The sequence below is a fragment of the Antechinus flavipes genome, chromosome 3 (assembly GCF_016432865.1).
Source record: "Antechinus flavipes isolate AdamAnt ecotype Samford, QLD, Australia chromosome 3, AdamAnt_v2, whole genome shotgun sequence".
NCBI classification, from domain to species: Eukaryota; Metazoa; Chordata; class Mammalia; order Dasyuromorphia; family Dasyuridae; genus Antechinus; species Antechinus flavipes.
The window spans coordinates 386,680,092-386,699,762 of NC_067400.1; the positions used below are offsets into that span (position 1 = coordinate 386,680,092).

A 19,671-nucleotide genomic window follows, 5' to 3' on the forward strand; every position below is an offset into this window, starting at 1 on the left:
GATCATCAGTCCTCTGTTCAAAAATCTCCAGTGGCCACCATTGTCTTTAAGATAAAATACAGACTACTTAGCTTGGCATTTAAAACCTTCTATTATTGATACAGCTCTTAATTTTCCTCTCATTCTTTATATCTTTATACTTTATACTCCATTCTCATCAAGTAAACACACTAGCTATTCCCTGAATCTTCTTCTATCCACACAATCATCTTCTATCCACCAACACACTTTTGCCCAGGTGTTTTGCCATATCTAGAATATACCTTTTCCTCCTTTCCTCCTTTCTGTCTGATAAAATTTCCAGCTTCCTTCAAAACCCAGCCCATGTAACACTTTCTACAGAATACTTTTTCTCATCATCTCAATTATTAGTGCCTTAATCTTCTTGAAAATATTTTGTATTTCTTTTAATTCATAGGTCAGAAATATTATGAGCTAGAAGGACCTTTGAGGCCAACCAATGCAATGTCTTTATTTTCTATATGAGGAAACAGACCTAGACTTGCTCATAGTAATATGTGTATTAGGCATGAAAATTAGGATTTAAATTTTTGTCTTTTGAGTCTACAGGCCATTTTTTTTTTCATATTTATTTGCCATGTTTATTTACATACACGTTAGGCTCTAAATTCTCACCGAATGTCAACTCCTTAAAGTCCGGGATTGCTTCATTTTTTTTCCCTCTTTTGTATCCTTGGCTCTTAGCACAGCATCTTCTCCATAGTAAGGCTTAATAAATGTTCATTTTATTTATTGTTCTGCCTGTGTGAGCAATGGCAAGTCACTTCACCTCCATATGCCCCAGTTTGCTTTTCTGTAAAATGTAGGGATTAGACTAGATGATCTAAGACCCTTTCCAGCTCTAAATCTATATTCCTAAAATCCATGCTTCTCTATTCATTGCATGCATTCTTCCTTACAGCATATTCATGTACCACAATTTTAGCTATTCTTCAATTGATGAGTATCTACTTTGTTTCCAATTCTCAGCTATCACAAAAAGTAACAAATATTTTTTGGTGAATATGAGAACTGTCTTATTGATAAGCAATGCATTCAAACAGAAGATTAATTAACACTTGTATAATGATGACAGGGTTATTATAGAGGAAATTTTTATTCAGGTGCCAGTTAGGCTGGTGCATAAAAATTAAGGTGCCATTAAGCAGAAACAAATGCACAATATATGTTGAATATATAATATATATCAAACAATTGAACTAATTAAGCAACAAAAATAAAGAGTATAAATTCAGCAACAACAAATTCTAGACTTGAATCTTAGCTGTTCTACTTATTTCCTGAGTACTCTTGAGGAGATAATTCATTTCAGTGGGCCTCTGTTTCTTCATCTGAAACACAATAATTTAGTCTAGGGCAACTCTAAGGGTCATATGACTCATATAAGAATGGAAGGGCTGCTCAAATGTTCATATTCATGTTTTGGGAGAAAGGAGAGTTACTATCCCATCCCGTAGGACTGGGGGTGGGGTGAAAATATGGATTTTGAAAACATATATATTGGAATCATTTTTCCGTGTTTTGGGGTGGGGTGTGTGTGTGTGTATTCAATGCTTTTTAAATCCTGGAGTCTGCTGTGTAGAACCCAGTGACTTAAAAACAAAATACACTTCGTTTATCTGCTCTCCTGACCCTCTCTGTCGTGGGGTGTGCCTTTAAGGTGAGGTTGCCCGCGGTTGCCTTCGGTATCAGTCCAAGGACTCAGACCTGAGGCGTTTCCTAATTGAACAGAAAGGTTTTAAGCCTGTGGCAGAAAGGGAATCTGGAGGGAATTGTGACCTCAGAGCTCTTATTCCCCTTTTACTCTCTTCCCTTTCAGTCATCTCTTTTCCCTCCTCCATTTCCTTTTCCACTTTCAGCTTTACTCTCCCAGCCCCTCGAGGTTTGAACTCCCCAAATCCCCCACCCGTCTCTCCTCCCCTCTTCTGGTATGACTCTTTACGCAGAGGGAGAGGGCGGGAGAAAGAAAAACACACTCACGCACGCGCGCACACACATACTCACACACCCTCACACACTCACACACCCTCACACCCCTACATATAATATCCCCTTCTCCGCCCTCCCCTTCAGCGCATGCGTGCTAACGGCCGACCAGCATCAGGGACAGGCGGGCTGGCAGGCAGACAGACAGACTGAGCGGGGGTGTGGGCGCTGCGTGGGCGCGTGCGCAGACGCGCTTCTCCTGCCTGGTCTCCTAGCCGAGAGTCAATCGGGTTTTCGGGTCTGTCAGTCAGTCTGTCGGCCTGGTCTCGTGGCCCCTGCTCTCTGGGAGAAATGGTCTCCTTGGCCAAAGCCTGGACCGTGACGTTTTATGGGGCTTTGGCACTGATGGTGGCCATAGGGATATGGGATGTTTTCTTTGGGTATGAAGAGAACAAGTGCAGCATGAGCTATATGTTCGAGTATCCGGAATACCAGGTGAGTGTGGCCCCGCCCCCAATCTGCCCCACCCATTCCCTACCCCATATTTCTCCCCTCTCTCCGGTGTACCCCATATCTGTGCTCTGGGACCCCTCTTTTCGCAGTGAGCCGTTTTCCTATTTAATGGGGCTTGTTGCGAGGTCCCAGACCCTGCTTCCTCCTCAAAATTCCCTCTTCTTTTTGCCTCACGATAGTTTCCAGATCCCAAGCCCTGCACTTTTTGGCATGGACCTACCGAAACCCTCCCCCTTATTCAAATGATATCCGTGTCCCCTGCCCCCCTCTCCTCCCAACAGGTGTCTCCCGGTACCTCGTTATTTTAACTCCCCCTCCCCCCACTATCACGGATGACACCTTTCCCTTTTCTGTAATCGGGTATAAAATGCTGCAGAGAAAGGGAGTGTGAGCCTAGGTGATCTCAAGACTGCCTGTTGAAGGCTTTGTTTTCCTTCTTTATGGAATTGTGTTTTTGTAGGATGGGATGCTAGACTGAATGGGGGGTGGGTGGGTGGGGGAATATGTTTTTTAAACCAGGTTGGACTGTCATGTTTTTATAAGCTACATTTCTTTGTGTTTATGTGTGCTAGTCCTTAACGACAAACCCGACCTCTTATAGTTGCACATACCACCTGTTCCACATTTTTCTATTCAATTCTAACCTTTATGAGGTATCTACTAGGTGCAAAACAGATGGAGCTACGATGTAAAAGGGGAAAAAAGGACCAGTCTTTTCCTTTAATGAGCTCACGACAAAGGCCTTGCCTTGCTTCTATCAATTTGGCCACACCCCCTCCCCTTCTGAGGATGTTCAACCTCAATTTTCTCACCAATATGGTGTTCTGGAGCGTAGTATTCACAGGGAAATGGTTCACGGCATCAGTGTAAAAATGACATTACCCTAATTAGGTTCTTCATAATTTTTATCCAAAATGCTTTTAGCTTTAATTATGATATAGTAAAGTAGAAAGAGCACTCAATCTCCTATATTACCTTTGTGACCTTGGGTAAGTCAAAGTCAAAGGTTACTTTTCCTCAGTTATGTAAAAAAAGAGTTGGATTAGATGATGATGAAGATCTTCTCTGGTGCTTACTTTCTACAATAAAATCACTCCTGTAATAATTCCAAGAAAAACACTTCCATATGGCTCTAAAACTATAGGAAACATTCCTTAAAAATCATTTTGGTAGACCAGGAAAGAATAGTACCATACTTATTCAATGAAATGTCATAGGAAAATAGTAACTTTCTGCTATGTGATTTCCTACTACTGTTTACAATTCTGTACACTATTCCATCCCAAGTAGGGATCTGTTTTTTAAGGACTAAATTTATGAAAATTTTCATATGGCTTCTTATTTTTTAATGTGTTTGCTAATCAGGGTTTTAAATTAGTGATTGTTAAAAGAAATGAAACTTTTGATATAGGCAGAACAGGGAATAAAGTAGAATATGTAATGAACAAATTTAGGTCTGAGTGCAGAAATGATGAAATAATTGGCATTTTAAGTTTGCTTTTTTACATTGTACTAATTATTTAAATGGTTCTGCTTTATTTTGTCTTTAATTTAGGTTTTTTTGGATGTTTTTGTGTGTGGCAGGGATATCTTTAGCAGTTTGGTGGATTGTGTGGATCTCTTTTCAAAATAATGTTTTGAAATGCATAAAGAAAATTAGTTTTTATTGAAATATAGTTGTTATTCAAATTTAAAGACTTTAGGTTAATAGCCCTTGCTCTAACTGAATATTATTTCTTTCCATTTTGTATGATTTAATAATGAGGAAGATCTCAATAGGCTAAAGTAGGTTATCTTAATTATCTATGATATGAGTTTGATTTAAATCAAATTATTGTAGCACTATGGTAAATTCCATTTATTTTTAGATTATAAACAATAGATGAAGATAAGTTAGTTGTAGTAAGTAAGAGTAATAAGCAGTTGCCCTTTCACAGAATCACAGAATTTTGGAATTGAAAGGGCCTTAAGTGTCTATTTAGTTCATCCCATAATTGGAAAAGAATCCTGTCCTATAATGTGTCTGACATATGATTATTCACCCTTTCTTTAAAGACTACTTGTGTTGAGAAATCCATTATTTCTTGAGGCAGCTTATTCCATATTCTGATAGCTCTAATTGTTCATTTCCTCATTATAAGACCTAAATATGCTCTTTACACATTCTGCTCTTTATTACTTGTTCTGTCCTGTTAGGCCAAGCACAACAAATATCAACCCACATTCATATTATATAGGTCTGATATTTTAAAACTGATTATGTATCTCCTCTCATCCCTAGACTTCTATTTTCTTACCTATACTTAAGATCCTTCAGCTTTTTCTCTTTTAGCATGAATTTGAGTCCTTTCATCATTTTAATTAATCCCATCTAGATATGTTCCAGCTCACCAATTTCTATCTTGAAATGTGGTATCCTGAACAGAAAACAGTACTCTTGACTTGTTTTAACTGACCAAGAGTACAATAGGATTATCACTCCTCATTCCTGGACCCAGTTGTTCTTTTAATGTAGCTCAAGATTGAATTAACTATTTGCTGTCATATCACACTCTTGACTCCAAATTGTGTTTATATTCTTTTTGTTCATCCTTTGTTTGCAAAGAGGAATGGTGCCATCATGAGCAATGTTTTTGACTTGTATGTGAATTGAGTTGAAGTGAAGCTTAGTCATCAGTCTAACTCTTTCTTCCTGAGTCACTGAAGTCCAATAGCAGGGCAAAAGTCAAGACAACTAGAGATGTCCCAGGATTCAGTGGATAACCTTGATGTTTTTAATGCTTGACAAAGTTCTAAGTGTTCCATAGCACCTTCTTCAACTACTTTGATGGTTGTTGGAATGAATTGTTCTCATCCATTCATTCTGCCCGGGATTGTCTTCACAAATTTGGAGTAGTTATCTTCCTAACTCATGGATAGATTTGAAGCCTGTTGGTATTCTTTAACCTGATTTAGCCTGTCTATGAGATAGTTTACTGGGGTGTAATCCTTTTTGGAACCACTGGGAGTTTCATCAGTCAAACTGCTTTTCAATTACTCTTGGTGTTCTTCCTACTATTGTTCTTGTAACGTCAATTTTTTTTAACCCAAAAGACTTTACGATTAGTAATTTCATTATATTATGTTTGACTACTTTTCTAACTTATTAAATCTTTTTTGTATCATGACAATTTCACCTAATGTGTCATATACCAATTTGATAAACATTGATCAAAGCCACTGATAAAAATTTTTACAAGCACAGTGCAAAGCCTGGATCTCTTCGGCACCCCACTGGAGATTTCTTTTTAAGATGATATTGACCTATTAATGACTGATCTTTGGATCTAGCCATCCAACCAGTTTTGATTTCATCCCTTGTTAGCTGATATATAAATATATAAAATTTTTCACAAGGACAGTATCAAAGATTTTGATAAATGCTTTGCTAAAATTAAGTAAACAATATAGCATTTCCTTGTTATATTAGTTTAATAATTCTGTTTAAAAATAAGGTTATTTTGTTTACCTTGACTCCAAATGATCTAGAATTTTTTCAGTAATTAAGTCAAGCTCATTGATCTTTAGCTTGCAAATATCCTTCTTTTTTTGCAAATTGATTTAACATTTATTCTTCTGCAGTCTCAGACTGCATTCTTTCCATTATTCCCTCTCTGATTATTCATAGTAAATGTTATTTACTATATTCATCATTAATTCTGTGAGCATTTTTTTACAGGATTTGAATAGTATTTTTTTTCCCCAAATACATGTAAAGATCATTTTCAGCATTCATTATTGTAAAACACTTTGTATTCTAATTTTTTCCCCTCTTTTTCTTTCTTTGTCCTCCCCAAGAAAGCAAGCAATCTATATAGTTTAAATATATGCAAACCTTTTAAATATGTTTCCATATTTGTCATATTAGGCAAAAAAAAAAAAAGACTAAAAGACGGGAGTGGGGGGGAACTATGAGAAAGGAAAAAACAAAAAGATGAAAATACTATTCTTTGATCCATATTCAGTCTCCATTGTTTCTCTCTCTTGAATTCCATCCCAAGTCTATTGGAATTACCATGAATCACTGCATTATTGAGAAAAGCCAAGTCCATGGCAGTTGATCATTATATAATATTGTTGTCACTATGTATAACGTTCTCCTGGTTATGCTCATTTTACTCAGCATTAATTCATGTAAATCTTTCTAGGCTTTTCTGAAATAAGCCTTCTCATCATTTCTTATAAAACAGTAATATTCCATTATCTTCATATACCATAACTTATTTAGTCATTTCGCAACTGATGGGCATCCACTCAGTTTCCAGTTCCTAGCCACTACAAAAAGAATTGCTACAACATTTTTGCATATATGGGTCCTTTTACCATTTTTATCCTTCTGGAATAGAGACCCAGTATTGAGTCTGTCAGAATTTATTAAAGGCCTACTATGTTCAACACACTAAGTACTTGAAATATAAAGACAGAGAAAAATTAATCATTCTTCTCAAGAAACTTAGTCCAATGGAAGAGACAAAAACCAAACGACTATATACAAACACGATATATCAGGAAACAGGTTATCTTAAGGGAAGGTCCCTTTATTCTTTTGATTTCAGGAGTTTTTAGTTAAAATGAATGTTGGAGTTTCTCAATTTTTTTTCTTTTTCCAGAATCTAGCAATGTAATCAGAGAGTTTTAGTGATTTATGTTAACATGAAAGCTTCTTTTCTTCCTTTTTTTTTTTGGAACCAATCTTGCATTATTGGCATAATTCCTGGTCAAAATGGTATAATCTTTCTAATATGTTGTTGTAGGTGAAAACTTGCTACATTTTATATTCATCAGCATTCATTAGGCATATTTACATCATAGGAAGAGAATGAAATGATCTTTTTATTATTATTGCAAACAGTTTATTATCAGAATTAGGTGATACTATTCACTCATGATTTCATCTTGTCATAGAGGTGTTTTTCCCCCCTCTTTGGGAGTTCTTTATTATTTGTTCAATTTATTTTTCAAAATAGGTTTTTTAGATCATCCATTTCTTCTCTTACTATTTTGGGTATTTAAAATTTTGTTAATTATCAGTTTGGTTAGCATATAATTGGGCAAAAAAGTTTATAATAATTTCATTTGTTTATTCATAAGTTTTAAGGTTTTTTCATTTCTGATTCCATCAGTTGTTTTTCCTTTTTGAATCAGGTTAATTTAATCTATTTTATTATTTCCAAAAATGAGTTCCTACTTTTATTTATAAAATATCATTTCCTTTCAATTTTATTAATATCTTTAATTTTCACAGTTAATCAGTTGAGGATTTTTGATTTGTTGATCAAGTTGTTTTAGTAGTATGCATTATCATTAATTTGTTCTTCATCTTGATGAGATTTTTAGAGATATTTAGAGATATTTATTTTAGATTTAGAGATTTTTATTTAGAGATATAAAATTTTCCCCTTTTTGCTTTATCTGTATCCCATAAGTTTTGATATATGGTCTCATTATTGTCATTGCTATGATGAAATTTTCTTTTGTTTCTGTAATTTAATCTTTGACCCATCAATTGTTTTGAATGACTTTATCAGGTTTTCAGTTACTTTTAAATTCTTTCTTTAAGAGCTCTTTATTGAATAGAATTTTTATTGCATTATAAATGCAATCTGTAAATAATGTGTTTAATATAGTTTTACATTTTTTGGGTGAGCTTTTTACGCTTTAGTACAGTTGTTTTTTGTAAATGCCATATGCAGCTTAGAAATACATAAATTTTTTCCATTTCCATTTATTCTTCTCCAAGATTCTATCATTTCTAAGTTTTCTAAAGTTCCATTCAAGCCCAGAATTTTTCATTTCATCTTTTGATTAAATTTTTTATTTCTCTTCAATTCAAGAAATTTTTTCTTTTAATATTTAGCTGCTATGTCATCAGGTGTTTGTACATTAAATATTAGTATTGATTCATTATCTATTTTGCCTTTTAACATACTATAATTTCCTTGGCTCTTTTTATTTCATCTCTATTTACTGTAGCCTTATCTAAAATTATTATTGCTACTTCTGCTTTTTATTGAGTCCAGCTGAAGAATGATAGCTTTTACTTCTGCCCTTAATTTTTAAGATTATGTGAATCTTTGAGTTTCAAGTCTATTTCTTGTAAACAATGTATTGTCATATTCGGTTTTAATCCATGATGCCACTATTTCATTTTGTGGTTGAATTCATTCTATTTATACTCACAGTTTTGTTTTTTAATTGTGTGTTTCTCCCATTTTCTTCTCTTTACTTCTGCCACCCTAAATTCATTGAAAAAGAACAAAACTACTTTGTTATTTTTGTCTTTCTCTCTGATCCTTAATAATATTAGTTATTTGAAGATATTTATTTTTTAATCTCCTCATTAACATGTAAATAATTTATCCTCACACATTCCTATTCAGTTTTATGATTATGTGTACTTTACTATGTTCTCTTAGCACCTGCATTTCTATTTCAAAATTCCTACGCAATTCTGATCTTTCATCAAGAATGCTTGAAAGCGCCTAGTCACTAGAAGTCTCATTTCTACCCTCCTTTAAATTTAACAGTACCAGATGGGTTCTCCTTAGTTGCAATATTTATTTCTTGAATTTTGTGTTATCATATTATACTCTTCTGCTTTAGAGTGCCAACTGCTATTGTGATTCCTTGAAATATGAAGTCCTATTTTTTGGCAACTAATAATATTTTTTTCTTTAACTGAAAGCTTTAGATTTTGGTTTTGAAATTCCTAGGAATATTAATTTGGGGAGTTCTTTTTAATGTAGTTAGTATTTTATCTCCCCTCCCCCAGTTATGTTAAAAAAAAACAATTTTTAGCATTCTGTTTTGCATTTTTTTTTCCCAAGATGACCAGTAGATTTTTCTATTTTTATTTTAACTTCTAGTTCTAATAGTTCTGGACAGCTTTCATTTTTAATTTCTTTAACTATAGTATCCAGACTTTTTTCTGATTCTAATTTTCAGATAGTTGTTATTTTTCATTTCTTTCGTTAATTTTTTTTAACCAAGTCAGTTGTTTTTGATATTTTTCTTATGTTTTCTTTCTTTCTTTCTTTCTTTCTTTCTTTCTTTCTTTCTTTCTTTCTTTCTTTCTTTCTTTCTTTCTTTCTTTCGCTTATATTCTATTATTTAGTCTTTGTTTTCCATCTTGTCTATTCTCATTTTTGGGACATTTAGTTCTCAAATGGGTTTTATACCATCTATTCTAAGATGTTAATTTTCTTTGCTAAATAAATAACATTTATTTAAATGCAAAAGCAACCATTATATAAATAAAGAAAAGTTAGAAGATTTACCCATAAAAGCAGAAATAAAGTAAAGATGCCTATTATCACCACTGCTATTTAACATAATCCTAGAAATGTTATTTTATAGCAATAAAAAAAATAAATTGAGGGAATAAACATAGGAGAAATTGCTGATTTTTGTAAGCTATTCAATGTTGAACATAGAAAACCCTAGCAGGGGTCCTCAAACTTTTTAAATAGGGGGCCAGTTCACTGTCCCTCAGACTATTGGCCAGACTATAGTAAAAACAAAAACTTATTTTGTGGGCCTTTAAATAAAGAAACTTCATAACCCTGGGTGAGGGGGATAAACATCCTCAGCTGCTGCATCTGGCCCACGGGCTGTGGTTTGAGGACCCCTGCGGCCTAGAGTCAGCTAAGATTTAATTAAAATAGTTAATAAGTTTAGCAAAATTGTGAGTTATAATATAAATGCAAATGAATTATAAGCATTCATATATATGTGTATATATATAATCAAGAAAACTCAGTAGGAAGAATCAAAATTCAAAATTCATTTATTCAAAATATCAACAGAAATAATAAATCACAAGGGATTAAATCTGCCAAGATTGATTTGGGATTATATGAATCTAACTAAATAGTTAGATTTCCAGAAATAAAGAGACCTAAATAATTAGTGAAATATTAGTTACTCATAGGAAAAACGAGCCAATATAAGTTTTAAAATGCCAATACTACCTAAATTTTCAAATTTCCCTCTCCTGCCCCAATCTCTCTATTTACTTACAATCTCACATCTTCAAATGCCTTTCAGACATTTTGAACTGGATATCCAATAAACATATAAAAAATCAATATATCTAAAAAAGAGTTCTTTCTCTTTTCCCTAAACGCTGTCTCCCTCCTATCATTCTCTGTTACTATAGAGGGCATTGTTAGGCTCTTAAGTTTTTCATACTTGCTATCTAGAAGTCATCTTGGATCCTCACTGTCTTATTCTCCATTACCAAGTTGTTGCCAAGATTTGTCAGCTTCAACTTTGCAGTATCCCTTAAATATTCCTCCTTTTCTCTGACACTGCCACCACTCTCTTTGCCACAGGTCCTTATCACCTTATGCCTGGATTATTACAATAGCCTCCTGAAGGATCTGCCTGCCTGAATTGTCTCTCTACTGCACTCTGAGTTCAACTACTAAAATGATTTTTCTAAAATTCAGATTTGATCAGGTTACCCTCCCAAAAGGGAGATCTAGGTTTACAGTCAAGAATAGCTTAACTCAGTAAAACTGAGTATAATACTACTATTTGGAAGGAAATGGGCCTTTAATGAAATTATTTCTCTGCATTCCTTATGAAAGACTGAATTTCAGTAGAAATTTTAAATACAAATATAGGAGTAAAAAGAAACATAAAAAGGTAAATACAGATGAGGAATTGGAACACAATTTTTTTAGAATGAAGTGTTTACATTTTAATGGAAAGGGTGTGGTGTTCTCTTCTTTTTTATAATATAATGGTTCTTTCTGGGAGCAGGTTTCTTGGGGAGGTTTTCTGGAGGCAGCCTTAGTATCAGTTCAGATCAATAATCACCCTAAATGCAGCCAGGTGTTAAAAGTTCAGATCTCTTATTGCTTCCTCCAAAATAGCCCGGTTAGTTTTCTTGGTGGCCTCTCTCTCTGCTTGGTTCCAAGAGCTCCCTCTGAATGTCTCCAAATCCAAAGGTTTGTCCTTCAGCCTCCAGCCAGCACAAAGGTGGAAAATGGAATGAATCTCTCTTGCCTCCGAGAGAGAGGGCTTCTGGCTCTCAATCTCCTAGAGTGCTCCTTTCAAGTCTTTTTTCCTTGCCTGGGCAGCTTTCTGGAGAGCCTTTCAGACCAGCCTTGGTCTCAGTGGGGAAAGTGCAGGAGGCCAGCCACCATGCTGGTGTGAGATGGGATGAATAGATAGATGAGAATTCTGTACTCATCACAGGTGATGAACAAGATATGTAGAGTCTGACACATTTTTAGAAATGAACATTGTTGGATTTCCTCATCTCATGGAAGGAAGTCAGTCAGCTAGCATTTTTTAAGTACCTACTAGGCGCCAGAAACTGTGCCTTGTGCCTGGGGATTTAATGAAGAGCAAAAACAGTTTCTGTTCTCAAGGAGTTCACAGTCTAATGGGGGAATATACAAACAACTTTGTTCTAATAAGATATATATGGGATAAATTAGTAGTAATCTTACAGAGAAGATATTAAGATTAAAGAGGACCAGGAAATGCTTCTTATAGAAAGTGGGTCTTTAGCAGAGACTTGAAGGAAGCTAGAAAGTTGAGATGAGGAAGAAGAATTTTACAAACATGTGGGGCAGCCAGTGGGAAACACTTAGGAGCTTGAGAGATGCATTGTTATATGCAAGAAACAGCAAAGAGGGCAGTGTCACGAGATCTCAGAATACATGATAGAGTGTAAGGTGATCATGATCAGAAAAGTAGAAAGGGGCCAAGGTTTTAAAAGCTAAATAGAGGGTTTTATATTTGATCCTGAAGGTGATAGTGAGTCACTAAAGTTTGTTGAGGGGATAATTGAGCAGCTAGATGGCATGTGCAGTGGAGAGAGCATTAGGCCTGGAGTCAGGAAGACTCCCCTTCATGAGTTCAAATACAAAAAAAATCGTTGTGTGACTCTGTCCATATCACTTATCCCTGTTTCCCTCATTTTCCTCATTTGTAAGATGAATTGGAGAAGGAAGTGGCAAACCATTCTACTATCTTTGCCAAGAAAACCCCAAATGGAGTCTCAAAGAGTCAGACATGACTGAAAATACTGAATAAAACAAAGTAATAGCTACTGAAATTTCAGTTGGGTGATAAATTTGGATTGAATGAACTTCAAAGGAGGAGAGGTTATTTACTGTATGATAGAGACAGAAGGAAAGTCTAGAAATGATAGCAAGAAGCAAGGTACATTCTTACTCTCATTATGATATGAGTGAAGTATATGAGTGAATGATGACTAGGGTTATAGTATTTATTGGGAGGGAGTCAGGTCTCAGTGAGAGCCAAAATATGGAGGGAGTAAGAAAAAGTTTAAGATAGGAAACATATATTTCAGCGAATACAGCGGAATGGACAAATAGATTTGGAGTGGAACATTTGAGATTCAGGGTCAAGGTAAATGGGAATAAGGGAGCAGGCAGTGATGAATGGGGAATGAGATTTATGCATCAGTACATTGGTGTTCAGAATCCTTGAGATGTGGAAAGTTTAAATGATTGGGAGTATGCTAACAATTTAGGAACAGAATCCATGCAAGGATATTGGTGATTATAGAGAGATTCATTGAAAGAGTAGATATTTTATTATTCAGAACTTTCCAACATGGTCTAATCTCCTGGTAGGTGATTATCATTTCCATGGTTTCCATGAGGCCCACAGGACCTCACAACAGGAAGGGGAAGAGGAAGTTTTGTCTTGAGGGTATCTGGAGAAGAGGTAGGAGCTTGATATTTGAGGTGAGTCTTGTCTGCAAGTTACCTCTGAAGCACTAGATAATGTTGTGGAGTGAAAGCAGAGGCCATAGACTCTGACATGGATACTTTCCATCAGCAAGTATCCAGGTAGTCTTTGCCTCTGCAGGATTTCCTGGGAAAAGTGGAAGGTTTTTTTTTGTTTTTTTTTTGTTTTTTTTTTGGTGTGGGTTGGGTTGAGTATGAGAGGATTTAGAAAAACAGTTTAAGGGAAGGTAATATCTAAATAAAGGGTTTTTTGTTTGTTTTTTAAGGGTTAAGGAGATTTGGGCCAGTTTGAAGGAAGTGGGGAAGAGATCTCTTGACTGGGAGAGACAAGAAAGAGAGAATGATTGAAAATACAATTTGTTGGAGGAGACAGGAAGAGATGAGATCAAATACTTGTGTAGAGAAGTTGGCCTTGGCAAGACCAGCTACCTTTTTGTTAAGACTAGAGTGGGAAATAATGCCAAAGGGTTTACAGATAAAAAGTAGAAAAATAGGTAGCTCATGTCACTTCATCTCTCTGTAAAATAAGAGGCAAAGTGTTCAGCTGAGAGGGAGAGAGAAAAGTGTGGGGAAGGTTTGAGAAAAGAAAATTTATTATAGTTTCTGTGGGAAATGAGATAGGGAATCAATCAGAGGAATATAAGGACTGCCTTGTGAAGCAAGGGCCAAGTTGTTAATTAGATTCCATGAATTGATCCAGTTCAGAAGGGACTGAAAAGAAATTGAAGATTGAAAACAGGTGGGAATAACTTAGGGCTGAAGTTTTGCAGCATAAGAGAAAGGATAGTTGGTAAGACATTCAAAAGCATGGTAGGGTAGTATAGAGTTGAGATGGCTATTAGGTTGAGGTTGGAAAGGGAAGCTTAAGAAAGTAATGAGGGCTCAAGGGGATTAAAGATCTCCATGAGATAAAAGAACCTGTATAAGAGGAAAGGATCAATCAGTCATGAGTGTGGTCAAATGGGAAAATGTCAATTTCTAATTAGGTAAGTAGAAGATACTTGTGGATAAAGGCAAAATCTAGTGGACAGCCTATGTGTGAATGAGATAGAATGAAGGAATGGATTTTGGGCCAAGGAATTGGGTAATTAGTGATTGAAAGATTAAGTGAATATTAAAGTGCCTTAGTAAAAGGGTAAGAGTTGGGGATGAGAAGAATATGGTGAGCCAGATAATAGTTTCCTATCAGATTAGATGCAGAAGACATTAGATGAGACTCAAATGTTTCAGATTGACTTGCTTTAATAAAAACTATATGTCAGTAGAGGAAGTTGAAACTATTTGCAAAAAATGAAATTTTTGGACAAATTATTTTTCTATTATCTATGCTATTCCTCTCTACCTCCATTTCTCTTGACTAGATTATTTAATCTTGGCTGTGTGTGTGTGTGTGTATATATATATATCCTGTCAGATTTTAAACTGTAGCTGTTGTTTTCTTTAAAGGTTCTTCATCATTTATTCACAAATACTTAGTGTGCTATTTCGAAACCCAACACAAACTTTTTCTATTTTTTTTTTTTTTTAGATTTGGATAATTCTGATTAAACAAAAAGATTTTTTTTTAAACAATGGTGTGGTGTTGTCCTTAGATAGATCGACTTGTTTTGTGGAATTACGTTATTATATTTGAAAATTTGGAAAAAGTATTTCATTTTTAAGTGTAATGTTGGTTGAGGTTTAAAAGAATAAAATCTCCTGGAAACTACACTTCAATACTTTATGATTTCACAGGAATATTCAGATACTTTCTATATTTCCTTCATTCCAATTTTCTCAAGAAAACACTATTAAAGTTAGGTCTCACAGTGAACCTCAATAAACCTCAGTCTACAGAACAGTTTAATGGTTTATCACCTTTTATATATGTACACACACTACATATTTATATGCCTCTTGAAAACTCTAGTTTTAAACATGTAGAAAAGCACATGTAAAGTTACTACTGACCCCAAATATTTGGTGATTTAATGTCTTTTGAGAACCAATGTAATGCTGAGGCTGTTCACCTGTTATTTTTTTCTCTTGCTATGTAATTGGCTCACCACTTTCTCTACTCATCCATATCTTATACCACTTCTTCCATGAAAGTCACTGTTGATAGAATCAAACAATGAATAAATAGATGAGAAACATTTATTAGCATTCATTGATTTTTATTAAACAATTATTAAGTGTGCCAAAGTGCTAAGGGGGAAGGTTAAAATGGAAAAGTGAGATTTTTTTCTGGCTTCAAATAGTTTACATCCTCAGAAGGGAAGACAACACACTTGGAGAGTAGTGTTTTGTATTGGGAAGTCAACAGGATGACATAATGGAGTTGATTTAAAGTAGCATTAGTAATATGAATTTGATGACAATATCCAGAGGAAGAGGTGGAGGTACTGCAATGTTATGGGCAAAACCAGAGGGAGAAAGAGGACAAGAAAAGGAGTGGGATGAATTTGAAGTATGACTTGGGCTGGCTATATATATTGGGCTATGCTACACCAGCATTTGTGTGCAAGATAGCTGAGGTAGAATATAAGCTTCTTGAGGACAAAGATTTTTATTTTTGAATATCTATATTCTTGGGACCTAGCATGGTTTATTGCACATGATAGATTAACAAATATTTTATTGAACTGAATTAGCAATATGGTGCAGATAACAAGCTATTTTGTGATGGTAGATATTGCCTTTTGAGATAAGCAGTAAACTTGTCATTTTATTGGCATAGGGAACTTCTTGATGAGGAGACTGTCTACAAGTGCAAGTTGGAATCTTTGTTACTTAGTTATTTAGGGCATTAAAGTTAAATAACTGCTTAGAGTCACATATACCCAGTTTAAGAAGTAGGACGTGAATATAGTTCTCTACCACAATAGGCTGCCTTTATGTTATTTGAACAATGCTAGATACATAGGCTACACACACACACACACACACACACACACACACACACACACACACACACACACATATACTGTGTTGAAACTTTTCCTGTTTGAAATAATAACTAAGTCAAAATACAGCAATGCAAACTGCTCAGAAGCTTAGTGATAGTTAATAATATATATACACACTTTATATACCTATAATATATACCTTTAAAGTAAGAAACAAATGCCAGTCTCTTAATTCTTCTGTGTAAGAAATGTAGGATTTTTTCGTAAAGCATGGCTACAGAGTTAAAATGTATTTCATGAGCTTATTATAAGATAAAGTATATGAAATAGAGAAGTAATAAATCTTCACTATTAAAAATAGTTAGTTTTTCTTTGATTAGGTAGCAGATCAACATATATTTGGATGGATATTTGATTTTATGATTTTTTTCTTTTTTTTGGTGAGGCAATTGGAGTTAAGTTACACAGCTAGTAAATGTCAGAAGCTGGATTTGAGCTCCTCTCCTGACTCCAAGGCCAGTGCTCTTTCCACTGTGCCATCTAATTATCTTCTTGGATGAATATTTGGGGATATGAATTGTACTTCAGAAGGAGAAGGAAGAATTAGTAATGTAACATTTTGTTGATTTTGTTAATATATTTAATCTACCTTAATTAATTCTATTAGTGCTTTGCTGTGGTGGTTAGTGGATTTTCTAAGTATTCAGTGATCTGAATTATTTTTTTTTCAAGGTAGCATATTTAGGGATTGATCATTTTAGATCACCAAGACATTCAATTTGAAATCAGCTTTTATGGATAACTTATGTAATGTGTTAAAGACAACTTGGATAGGGTCCACAACTTGGATAGAGCCATTGCACCTCAGCATTTCTGTAATTGCCAGTATGTGAGGGCTAACAGATAAGGGTGACTTCTTATGTGATAAATAGCAGGTAGTACAAAAGCAGCAGAGTGGGTGATGCGTCCCCTAATACTGATTGAAAAAATAGGTCTGGAAACAAAGGTTCATTGAGTCATCATAACATTCAATATTATGTCTTAAGTTCTTTGGGAACTTAACAAGTAAATGCCTTCACTTTCTCTTAAGGCAATCTTATGAGCCCTAGGGAAGAAGTTGTTGAAAAAAAGCTGTCCACTTATAAAGTAATGAAACGATTTACTGAGTAACCAAGACCTTTCACAGCTGAAGTTGAGGATAAAGGGTAGGGGCAGAGACCAAATGGAAAGGCCAGTGAGAAGAAGCCAGGAAATGTGTGTGACCCAGACTCAGACCTTCTTGGGACTTGCACCAGCAGAACTGGCTTCCATAAGGCAGAGATATCTCAGCTCCAAAGGCAAGCATAGTGATCTCTGCTCCAGGGGAAGAGGGTAGAGACATATCAATTCCAGGGGAAGAAATTTGGTTATACAGTTTTGAAGTTTGCTAATACAAGGTACAAATTTGTTTATAAATTTTCTTCTGATATAGAGATGAATTTTATTTGATTATTATCTGACCACTGATTATCAAAAGTATAAAATCACACCCAGAACAAAATGTATTGAAAGTGATATCTCTGAGCCATATTAAGTCTCAGCCCCAGCCTTGAATTGATTTTACCAGATCTTGGAATGCAGAAAATAATGCCTCAAATTATTTTGAACTGGGGACTCAAGTGTTAATTCAAGAAGCATTTATATAGTTGATCTGAATTCTTTAGAAAAGTTAATCAAAATGTTTCTTTCTACAGAAAATCAGCCTTCCGCACAAACTGACCAGACAGTATCCAGCTTATGAACTGTATTTATATGGAGAAGGGAGCTATGCCCAAGAAAACAAAAATCTTTTATTGTCAGGGATTCCAGTTCTTTTTCTTCCTGGTAATGCTGGAAGTTACAAACAAGGTAAGACTATTTTAAGTGAAATTTGAAAGATTATATTAAAGAGTCTTTTTATTCCTACAATGTTGTTAGTACTATGTTAGGTTTGAGGTTAGGAAAACAATAAAATGAGTATATAGCAACAATGATGATGATGACCAGTAATAGCTAATATTATATAGTACTTTGAAATTTACAAAGTACTTTATTAATATTATATCCTTTGATCTTTACAACAACTCTATGAAGTTGAATGGTTAAAGTAAAGGGTTATAGAGTTATAGCAGATTGTGAATACCAGGATAGGGAATATGAAATTTATCTGATGTACAGTAAGAAGATGTAGGAATATTAATTGAGGCTATGATTAAATCCTCTCAAACTTAGGTAGGACATTACAGAATTCCTTTGTCAGACACGAGAAAATCTAGGGATATCTCTGTATTACTATTTGGCATTGGACTACTCTTTTGGGCACTCTGGAATTAATAGATTGATATATCACTTAACTAGTGTCCAAGCTGCTAATGGCTATTGGAAGACTAATTCACTTTCCCCCCTCAATTCTAAACTGGGAATAATTTTTCTGAATTGAGAGGGCAATGCTACTGGAATAAAGGCATTCCATTGTTGCTTATTGTTGCTACCACTATGAAATAAACTATTTATGTTTAGCACTTAGCCGGCAAGTCATTATTTGAAAAAAGAACTTTGTATTGTAGTAATATTTATCAAAATTATTTTAGACTTCCTTAAAATAATTTCCTCACTTTTTTATTCTAGTACGTTCTCTTGGCTCTATAGCACTTAGAAAAGCAGAAGACATTGACTTCAAGTACCACTTTGACTTCTTTAGTGTAAACTTCAATGAAGAGCTCGTTGCACTATATGGTGGAAGTCTAAAAAAGCAAACAAAATTTGTTCATGAATGCATTAAAATAATCCTTAAACTCTATGAGGTAAGATATTAAGTAGCAGTTCATCGTCCTTTTTTTTTTTTAAAGAAAGCAATATATGTTACTTAAGTAGTTTTTGAGGTATCACTTTGAGATATCATTTGTTTTTTTTATAAAATTGTGTGCATATACGTGTGTGTGTATATGTATTTGTACTCAGCTGTGGTTTCTGAAATTCAGAATTAATATAAAATTTCTTGTAATAAATTTTAATATTTGTTGAGATGAGGATTTGGGGAAATTGGCAGTTAACAGTTACTACTAAGACATATAATTGCTAATAATTTATTAGTAATAAATTTAGTAATTTTTTTCACCTTAAAGATAAATACATTGGCCATTTACACATAGCAAGTTGTTTATGCATGTGGTAACAAAATTTAGGCTTCAATTTACGTAGTTTAATCCTAAAAGCAGCATTTAATGATTTTTTGAATTATGGTGAGTTACTAAAGAAACAGATATAAAGATACAACCCTTGCATATAAAAATCTGTATAATGATTGATTTTTTCATATACATAAAAATTTGTTTCATTACTTTATAGTATTCACACTATATACACATTAAGCAGAGAATAAGACAATATCTAATGATTTTGTAGTATAGAGAGTGAGTTAAATTAGAGAAGGAGATTATAGGTGGCTCAAGCTAGTAGGGAGGATCATAGAGTTGGAACATTAGCTGAATTGTGAATGTGTAGTATTTGGATAGATACAGTGGGAACAATAT

General features: G+C 34.4%; 2 protein-coding genes across 2 annotated transcripts in view; both read left to right on the plus strand.

Moving 5' to 3' along the window:
* The first annotated feature begins 2,234 nt into the window (after positions 1–2,234).
* Positions 2,235–19,290, plus strand: LOC127557275 (GPI inositol-deacylase-like). Its single transcript, XM_051990656.1, has 4 exons — positions 2,235–2,442; positions 17,854–18,007; positions 18,767–18,942; positions 19,264–19,290. The coding sequence occupies exons 1-4, from the start codon at positions 2,299–2,301 to the stop codon at positions 19,288–19,290; spliced, it is 501 nt and encodes a 166-aa protein (XP_051846616.1). The 5' UTR covers positions 2,235–2,298.
* The window catches only part of LOC127554443 (GPI inositol-deacylase-like), an 81,200-nt gene continuing 80,295 nt past the window's right edge, over positions 18,767–19,671 (plus strand). Inside the window, exon 1 of the mRNA XM_051985967.1 lies at positions 18,767–18,942. The gene's annotated coding sequence lies outside the window, so the exon portion shown is untranslated. The remainder of the gene's footprint in view (positions 18,943–19,671) is intronic.